At 33.6% G+C, this 10314-nt stretch overlaps 1 protein-coding gene across 1 annotated transcript; it reads left to right on the top strand.

Annotated features, from left to right (window-relative positions):
• Positions 1-492: 492 nt before the first annotated feature.
• Positions 493-8075, top strand: LOC111024709 (leucine aminopeptidase 2, chloroplastic). Its single transcript, XM_022302469.2, has 10 exons — positions 493-660; positions 2489-2903; positions 3894-4088; positions 4285-4513; positions 5272-5398; positions 5502-5597; positions 6480-6557; positions 6654-6714; positions 7034-7221; positions 7756-8075. Exons 1-10 carry the CDS (start codon positions 592-594, stop codon positions 7882-7884), a joined length of 1587 nt encoding a protein of 528 aa, XP_022158161.1. The 5' UTR covers positions 493-591; the 3' UTR covers positions 7885-8075.
• Positions 8076-10314: the final 2239 nt, after the last annotated feature.

The following is a 10314-nucleotide window of genomic DNA, read 5'->3' as shown; positions in this document are numbered from 1 at the left end:
AGTCAAAAACACAAATTTTCTTTCTAAAGTTCTTATCTAATTTTTCTTCTCTCTCGAATTTTCACTCCTAACTTATCTCCAAGTCCTATCCCCTTACAACTTTTTCCTCTCTAAAATTTTCGCTCAATACCCTCTAAAACATCGTATCTCTTTCAACTTTTTATCTTCCTCTCTAAAATTTTCGTTCGTAACTCTCTAAAACTTCTCCTCTCGCTGACGGTTCATCTCTCCAACTTTATCTTTTTCTCCCCCCACACAATAAATGAAATTTGCATCTAAAGAGATGAATAAGGAACAAAAACAAAACTCCAAAAAGACAAAGAAAGAAAGATTGGTGGAGAACCAATAATAACTACGTACGATTTTTTATTCAAAACATGTGAATAAAACAAGTAATAAATAATATACCAAAATTTCTGTTCAATTTGATCACTCAATCCCATCTCTTCCTCTTTGGTGAGGGCTCATTATAAATAAGTGGAGGCTCTCTCACACCCAAATCACCACGTTTTCCACTTTTTATTCTTCTTTCAAAACTTAGCCATTTTTTTTTCTAATTATCGTTCTTCATTTTCTTGTGTGTTCTTGTTAATGGCTCATATAGTTCCTCTGGCCACTACTCTTGGCCTCACTCGCCCTGGGCCAAGCAATGCCCCCAAGGTTTGTACCACATTTTACAAATTTCTAATGTCCCTTCATGTGTTTTTGGGCTTTCTTTCGCTACCGCCGTTTTTTTTACAACAACACGTGAAAATGAGAATTCGAAACCCACAACTTTTTAGCCGGAGTGACTTTTTTTTTGAAGGTCTTGTTGGACTTTTTTACGGCTTTTTAATGTTGAAAGTCTTGCTTGTCGGGGATGTGAACATAATTGTATGTTGACCGTGGTGGAGAAGATATTGTTGGGTGTTTAAGTAAAGACGACATCTGTATTGAAAATTTTTAAAAAGTAAAATTATGTGTATTGAGAAGACTTAAAATGAACGACATTATATAATATTGTTAAAAATATGGATAAGTTTCTTGTAGTTTTTTCTTTTTAGTTGATAATATATACATAGTATTATAATTGCGGGGTAGAAATTAGAATATTTGACCTATAGAAAAAGTCACAGATGTCTTTATTTGTTTAGTTACATTTTTTTTTATTCTCATGATTGTTCGTCCAAGTACAATAGAGCAGGTTTTGAAAGTGATTTCGAGTCGGTCTCTTTTTTTAGAATCAACTTTCAAAGTATATTTAGAGAGGTGTTTTTAAGTTAATTTGATTTCTTTTCAATTACTTTTAAGTTAGAAAATATGTTACATAAGAAACTTAATTCTTTTCTTAAAAATTAATTTTAGGCTCTTAGAGAAGCTATGTCAAACAAATTTCAAGAAATGGCTAAAATCACTTCCACTAATATCAACTAATATCAAGATTACTTCAATTTTACTATAGACATGTTCTTTAATAGTTTATAAGTAATTTTGGAAAAATTCAAAATCATTTTAAAAGATTCTCCACCAATCACTTTAAATGTGATTTTCCAAGTGGTTTTTGGTTAAGAAAAAAGGAAATTAGTTTTTAAAAGGGTAATTATTTTAAATTTCAAATTTGTCTTTTTAGAACCTCCAATCCGTATAGAAGGAGCAAGATGTCTTACCTACTAAATTGAGCAAATATCATACTCTTTTCACCATAATTATTTAATAAATGGCGTCGAATAGTTTTTCAAATATATGTAATTAATTTGGTGATTTTAAAATCACTTTTGAGCTCAATCATTCAAAAATTAATGTACTATATATATATATATTTATATATAAATTCAAAAATAAAATTTAACTATATGAAAATAATTTTAAAAGGGTTTGTAATCCAACATTAAAATAATTATATAAAAATTACTTTTACAAAATTACTTGTCATTAAATCTCTTTCGCTAAAAGTACTCATTCTAAAATAATTTTTCAAGAAATTCTTTAAAAATCACTAATTAAGTTATTTTTGCACTTTTAAAACATTTTTTTTAGTACAACATGTATGGAGTGGCAATCCAACTCACCACTTCTTAATTAAAAATATATACTAATTACCACTAAGTTATGCTTGTATTAGTACTTTTAAGCAGTTAAAACTAATTTAAATATGCAAAAGTGAACCTAACTCTAGGTAATTGACATATACCTACAATTAAGTGGTTGTAAGTTCGATCATTCACCCTATCTATTACACTGCAGACAAAAATTAACTTGGAATACTTCAATAATTAACTTAAATACTTTTAAGTATTCCAAGAAATTCAAAACCACTTCTAATTATGTATCCAAACACCACAAAAATTCTGAGAACTACTTTCCATCAACTAAAAACCCACTCAAAATCTGAACCAGTCATGCATTCTATCTTCTCAAATTTAGTTTCTATTCTTTGGGGTCCACGTATCGTTTGCCATGAAGTACTAACGGTGCATGCATGCTACCTGTTTGTAAAAATGTCTCAAAGATAAAATTTGATGCAAAACACCTGGATGAGTTGGAATGGAATGGAGACCTACTAGCTGTGGGCGTGACACAGGAAGATGTGGCCAAGGATGAAAACTCCATCTTCGAGAATCCACTTTTGTACAGGTTGGATGCAAGGTTGAATGGGCTGCTGGCTGAAGCTTGTGCAGAGGAAGATTTCTCTGGAAAATCTGGCCAATCTCTTGTTCTAAGAGTTTCTGGTCTTGCCTCTAAGAGGGTTGGTTTATTTGGCCTTGGACAGTCAGCTTCTACTGTTGCAGCCATTCAAGGTCTAGGTGAGGCCATTGCAGCAGCAGCAAAGGCATCTCGAGCAAGTTCAGTTGCTGTATCTCTTGCCTTTTCCGAGAGCCTTGTGCCCGAGTCGAAGCCTAACGTTGCCTCGGCCATTGCAATTGGTACATGTTCTAATCTTTAAGCTATGTTTAGGAGTGCTTTGGCATGACAAAAAAGTACTTCTCACTCACAATCCTCGTATCTAAAAAGTTAGAAGCAATCTAAAGGAAAGTGCTTGTAGAATGGTTTTGTCCCAAGACTTTTAAGAGTATAGAGCTAAATATAAAAGTTATTAGGGCCCGTTTGGTTCTGTCCGACTTACGTTTCTTCCTTGAATCAAGATTTGTTTTTTAAAACTGTTTTTCCGGATTCTCTAATCCAAACAGTAAAAATTCAAAAAACAACGTTTTTATGCTTTCAGAATTTTCAGGTTTTGAATTTTAAAACTTTAAAATGTAGAATTACGTTTTAGGAAAAAAATAATAAAATTTTGATAAATATATTATTTCATGGTATAAACTCATTTCATTTTTGTAATATTTAGTTGGTAACTACTACTAGTTACAAATATATTGCTGAACACGATGAACAACTTTTTAAATTGATATTCAATTTTCAAATTTACTACCAAACACATATCTGAAAATAAAGAATATAACCTTGTTTTCAGATTTCTATTTTCTGCAATTTAGTCTCTCTTCATGGTGTAATGTGTATCTCCTCCTGTTCCGAACATGGAATAGATGAAATAAAAAAAAATAGATTTTTATTCAAGAATTAAATCTTATTGGAACTGTCCATATACAATGTATTATTCGGAACCATATCACATCCCAGATTTGATGAAATAGGATGAATTGAGACGGTATTCTGTAAATACGTAATTATCTTGAATATTTTAACTATTTCTTTATTTTACGATGCTCGGAAGAGAAAAAGAAACATCTTGTTCTTTCTTCAACAATTTCCTCTTTTCTGATCACCTACCCAACTCACCCAGTTCTAGTTATTAAACATTTTTGCTCCAAACACACCACATGCCACATTGATAAGTGTATACTGCACAGTTTTGTTGGTGTATTGGAGAACTAAAATTTTTCTCTACATCACAGGGATTGTACTTGGAGTATTTGACGACAACAGATACAGATCAGAGCCCAAAAGGACTGTACTTCAATCTGCGGATATTCTTGGTCTTGGATTTGGACCTGTACTGGACAAAAAGCTGAAATATGCACAAAGTGTCAGTTCTGCGATAGTTTTTGGAAGAGAACTTGTAAATTCACCTGCAAATATACTTACCCCAGGTTCGCTCCTAAATTTTATGTTCTAAAGTTTGTCATTTACTTTCTTGCTAGTGGACTATGGAACCATCGGCATTTTTCAATTTTCCACTGCCATGAAAGGGAAGTTCTTACATTTTTGTAACATGTCATAGCATTTATTTCATGATTGTAATAATACATGGTGTACTGATTTTGCTAAATTACATCCACATGTTAGGGGAATTGGCACTAGAGGCTTTAAAGATTACCTCAGTGCACAGCGATGTTCTTTCTGCAAACATTTACAATGAAGGGGAAATCATAGAATTGAAGATGGGGTCCTATCTTGGCATTGCTGCAGCAGCCACCGCAAATCCTCCCCACTTTATTCACTTGATTTACAAACCTCCTGGTAGGCCTGCGGCAATCAAATTGGGTTTAGTTGGTAAAGGAATAACCTTTGACAGGTGATTATACACCTACCAAAATGCTTAACTTTCTTTTGCAAATGCTAAACAAAACAAGAATGGACATATATATATATGTTTGAGAGTGTTTTTGACATGGTTAAAAGTACTTATGTCCTGGCTTAGAGCACTTTTCACTCAACCATTATGTCTAGGAGTAACATAAAAGTGTTTTGATAGGATTAGTATTAGGATATCAAGGGTATATTAGTAATTGGATTGGGGATTTGGTTATAAATACAGTAGTCGGTTAAAGATGAAGGTAGGCAATTAGTGAATATAGTTTAAGCTTGAGTAAGAATACTCAAGAGAGGGAGGGTCCAAGTACCTCGAATAACTTGGTAACTATTGTAGTCCTTATTTTTTGTTATATTTCTATTCAGGTTCTATCATGTTTCTGACCCAAAAAACACCTAAAACTAGACTAAGAACCGCCTGAAAAGTTTTTTAAGAGTGTTGAACCAAACATTAAAGTGATTTGTTATTCAACACTTCTATAAAAGTGTTTATAATTAAAGCACTTTTGCTAAAAATACTCCAAGCACACCCTAAGTCAATAAAAGATTTTATTTATAGTATTCATGCAATAGCATATCTCTCATCTTCTGGCTCTGCTGCCGTGATATTTAGTACTTATCTAGTGTTTGATTTATGTTTCCCTTGCACATGCTAGTGATATTATCTGTCTCGTGAGATATGGTTGGTTCTAATTTCAACACACATGGTTGAATAACTCTCTGTTTTCCCCTTTCCATTAGTGGTGGCTACAACCTTAAAACAGGAGCCAACAGTAACATTGAAAATATGAAAAATGATATGGGAGGTGCAGCAGCACTTCTTGGAGCAGCAAAAGCCATTGGTGAAATTAAGCCTCTTGATGTAGAGGTAAACACTAGATTTTTTCACTCCTTTCCATGTCATTAGGAATCTTAATTGTGCTAATAGGTTTAATGGGGGCTTGTTTTCTTGTTTTCTTGTCCCTAAACAGATTCATTTTGTTGTTGCTGCCTGTGAGAACATGATAAGTGCAACTGGCATGAGACCTGGGGATATTGTCACAGCTTCAAATGGAAAGACAATTGAGGTATATCTTCTTTGGTTCATTAACCATCCTCGGCGACTCATTAGTCCAAAGAGACCAGGGTTAATTGAAAGGGAATAAGTTAAAACTCCATAATGGTCACCTACTTTAGGAAGTAATAATTCCTATGTGTTTTCCGGCACCAAATGTTGTAGGGTCAGACGGTTGCCCTATGAGATTAGTCGAGGTGGGCGCAAGCTGGCCTGAACACTCACGGATATCAAAAAGAAAAAATCTTCTTTAATTCATTGACCCAGAAAAAGGATCTTTGGGTTATTATCAATGATAATTTATCATTGTGAAAATTATGTTTTTGTTGAGTTTGGTCCTAAAATAGTTGTCACTTGGATGACAAGAAGTGTGTGGCTGAGCAGAGTTTCACTGTTATATATCTGATTCCAAGGGGATGGGTATAAAAAGTCTTGCTGCATAAACAAAAATATTCTACTTACAATCTTAATATAAAACTCTTGAATGATATAATAGTAACAGTAACAATGGCAATAACAGTGAGTTTAGATTAAATTGGTAAAATTATTTTTAAAATTTTAGTGGTACTTGATTAGATAATTCAAAGTTTTCAAAAATACTTTAAGAAACACTCTTAAAGTGTTTTAGATGAAGCACTTAATTAGTGCCTTTTTTAAATGTATTTTTTTCAAAAGTCATCATTGATAATGAGATCTCGAGAAGCATAAATTGCTCCTGTCAACTTAGCCAACATTGACAGCAGTTAATCTCTATACCTGCTTTGTGTTGTCAAAGTCTAAGAAGAAAATAGGATTTCATTTTAAACAGAATTTTTCTCTCTTCTTTCCCCTTCCATTACAAATCATAGTAAAGTACATATTCAAATTATTATCTTTCACTGTGGCCAATTTTCAGGTTAACAACACTGATGCTGAAGGCAGACTTTGTCTTGCTGATGCTTTGATATACACTTGTAATCAGGGCGTTGACAAGGTAGATATAGAAATAAGTTAGATGTTTGAAAAGATATGTCATTGCTAATAGTTTTGGGAATTGGGTCTAATGCAACATCATCAAATTGCTCTGCAGATTATTGACCTGGCTACTCTAACTGGTGCTTGTATAACTGCTCTTGGGCCTTCAGTTGCAGGTATGATAATCTCAATTTGAAAAATAAGAACATAAAATTGGGTTTCTTGTGAGTTGTTAATAACATTGGATCAAAGGTCAGGTAGAACATAAGAGTTCTAAATAATGCTACATTGTGTGATCAAAATGTTAATGTTAGAGACACTTTGATTGTGAAACCTTTTCTTTCTTCTCCCTCTCTTGGAATGGTGGGTGGTTTCCTGTCAAAGTTAGAACACAAGAATGAATGAGAAAGAGGACAATTACGTATCGAAACCCAACTGAAAAATTGGAGACTACAGAAGAATGGGATTGTTACAAACTTCATTTTTTGTTTCCAGGTGCCTTTACACCCAATGAAGACCTAGCAAAAGAGGTATTTGCTGCAGCAGAGAGCAGTGGTGAGAAAATATGGAGGCTGCCATTGGAGGAAAGTTATTGGGAATCAATGAAGTCAGGGGTGGCTGATATGATCAACACAGGTCCTGGTCAAGGTGGTGCTATTACAGCTGCTCTGTTTTTGAAACAGGTGGATATCATCTTCTTTGTTCACCTTCTAGAAAAGGAAAAGTTTATGTTCGGTTAAATTACAAGTTCTAGTCCATGAACTTTTTCGGGGTTGAGTTTGTCTGATAGGTCTATGTATTTTCAATTGTGTCTAACAGAATCTGAACTTTAAAAGTGTCTGATAGGTTCCTCAACTTCTAATTTTGTGTCCAATAGGTCCCTAATTAATTAGACATTTTTTAAAACTCATGAACGTATATTAAACAGAAAATTGAAATCTTGTGCCTAATAAATCTGTTAAGTTTTAAAAAATATTGAATAAATCAAGGGTCTATTAGACACAAAATTAAAAGTTTGAAGATCTATGAGACACGAAATTGAAAGTTAAGGAATTTATTAGATACCTTTTAAAGTTCTCGGATTATACTCATAACTTAGTTTAGCCTTTATATTTTTACGAAGGAAATAATGTCTTAAGTAGCTCTAGAAACCTACTATGCCTCTGAATATGAGGTTATCCATTAAAACTCTAAAATTTGGAAATATGTTTCTGTAGTTTGTTGATGAGAAGGTCCAATGGATGCACCTTGACATTGCTGGTCCAGTCTGGAACAGCAAGAAGAGTGTTGCAACAGGATTCGGCATCTCGACACTAGTGGAGTGGGTTCTGAAGAATGCTGCTTAAGCATTCGAAACTCGAAGAGGAGGCAGACCTCGACGTTATTGACAGCTTTAAGGTGGATGCCAAGAGTTTTCAAGGGTTGTCAGCATTGTGAGATCAATCTGAATAAAAATTGTGTCAAGTATATGTAGTTTCAATAAAAGACTCCTGTAAAAGATTCTTGGCAATTATTAAGAGCTCTCAACTTTCTTTCATCTCGTGTCTCCTCAGTGTTTACACCTCTCTTTGTCAATTTATCCTAATCTGTTAGTTTAAGTTTTTTGGTTCATTAGTAATTTAACATGTTTAACACTAAAAAAAACTCATTTGAGCAAAAGAGATCGTAAATCGTAAAGGAAAGAACATCCTTCATCTTTTCAACCAACACTTTAGCCAAGGCTTTAGAGGTAGTTGTAGTGAGGGTAATAGGTCTATAAAACACCACTCTGGTAGTTGAATCTCGAATCTCTTTTAGCAGTCACGGGGATGAAAGATCTTATTAACAATAAAGTCGATCGCACCATTCCGAAAAATGTCTTGGAACATCGTGCAAAGAAGTCTAGTAGGAAAGATAATGAATCAAAAGTTGATCAAAGTCGAACAATACCGTATTGATTGCGATGTTCACAAGGGTCAAGTGGTATATGATGTTTATCTAGCTTATAGGTTATAGCAATTCTAATTGTTTATCAACACTTCTCTGCATCCGTGGATTTGAAAATTTGACAAGTCCCAATAAATGGTTATCAATATCAATTAAGGAGGAAATGACATTACAAGAATTCGAACACAGGATCTGTTGCACTGACTTAACACTATGTTAAATCATTATTGAACCCAAAAACTTAAGTTGACGAGTTACAACAAGTTTAATCATTTATCAACACTCCACTAATTACGTAAGCCACTCCACTAATTACGTAAGCCATTCGTTGAAGAAAAAATTGTTTTTTCTCCTTTGAAAAAAGCTTGCAACTACACCCAATATTGATATTGCAACGGCATTCATACTTGGTTTGAAAAATTGCTGCACCTATGAGCATAATCACTAATCCCCATATTGAAATAAAAAGGAAGCAACTAAATTTGTAGTGCCTAACAACAGACAGAAGAAAATACATAAAAACATTTGAACTAGGTAGGAGAGACAGAATGGGCTGTCATCGATTAAATTTGCTGTAATTCATCTGCTTAAACTTTTGAGTTGATTAACGGTCTAATACTAATTATCACTTATAGGACCTTAAGTAAATTTTCAAACTCATGTAACATTAAATTTACCATAATTCATGTGCTTAACTTGTACAGGTCCAAATTGTGGCCGCTGCAGCATTTGGAATGGTGTCCTATTTAATCATCCATTTGGCAGACTATTCTATTATGATAAAAACCGTATCCTCGAAGAAACTACACATTTTCAAAAGCCCACCAGAAAAATAATAAAAAGTTGGTTATTGGATTGTACTGAATAATTATTAAAAAACATATAAAAGGCAGGAAAACCAAGAAAATAAATCATAGCTCAACGATAGAGGTTGTGAGTACCATTCATCAAAGGTTTTCGGTTCGCTAAAATGACTTTTTTTTTTTTTTACTAAGAGAACTTTGACACGTCGGTAAACGCGAAAGTACAAAACTACTCCTATTTTTATGAAAATTGTGAAGTCTGAAATATAAACGATGAGTTATTACTCGTCCAAACCAACAAATGAAGGAGAGTGTTATTAAAACTATATCCAATATTTTATATATCAAAAGACGTTGTACGAGATTTACAAAACTCCCCCTTGACATGAAAATCTGAACAAATCTCGGGCATGTTTTCTTCGAATCTGTTTGGGGTTTTGCCCAAAATTTTGATCCAAAGTTTTGCTTGAATTTTGTGGCAAGTTGGATTGAACATGAAAATTTGGACAAAAACTCGCCCGTGTGTTTGCCCAAGTTTTTTACATAAATCTAAAAACTCAGAACAAAGTTTGCTCGAGTTTTGTGGCAAATTGGATTGAAGACAAAACCTCGCCCAGGTTGTTGCCCAAGTTTTATTGCAAAAATCCCAAAACATAAGCAAGTTTGTGGTCATTTGCACTCGCGTTCGATTCTTGCCGTGGATGATTATCAACCTTTTTTTTTTAGTCAACGAACTCAAGCTGAATTTTCATGAATGCTGACCAAGACTTATGTTCATTTGATTCCAACCAACCCTACCTCGAAAAAAAAAACGAAACCAGATAAAAAGGAAACTTAGGCGAGTTTGCACGATCCGAGATTCATACTCGAGATTTATGGTCATTTAATTTCAACAAACCCAAATTTAAAAGGATCAAGATTTATGCCATCTCTATCGGGATTCAAGTTTGAGATTTATGCCCATTTTTAATTTCAATGAACCAAAAAAAAAATCCGATATTAAAGTAGTATCTTAATCCTCATTCGTAAATCCATCTGACTTTGTCA

The sequence above is a fragment of the Momordica charantia genome (assembly GCF_013281855.1).
Source record: "Momordica charantia cultivar OHB3-1 chromosome 8 unlocalized genomic scaffold, Mcharantia_2.0 BLBB01000008.1, whole genome shotgun sequence".
Taxonomy (NCBI): Eukaryota; Viridiplantae; Streptophyta; class Magnoliopsida; order Cucurbitales; family Cucurbitaceae; genus Momordica; species Momordica charantia.
Note: the sequence above shows the minus strand (reverse complement) of the source record. Positions and strands in the feature narration are given on the sequence as shown.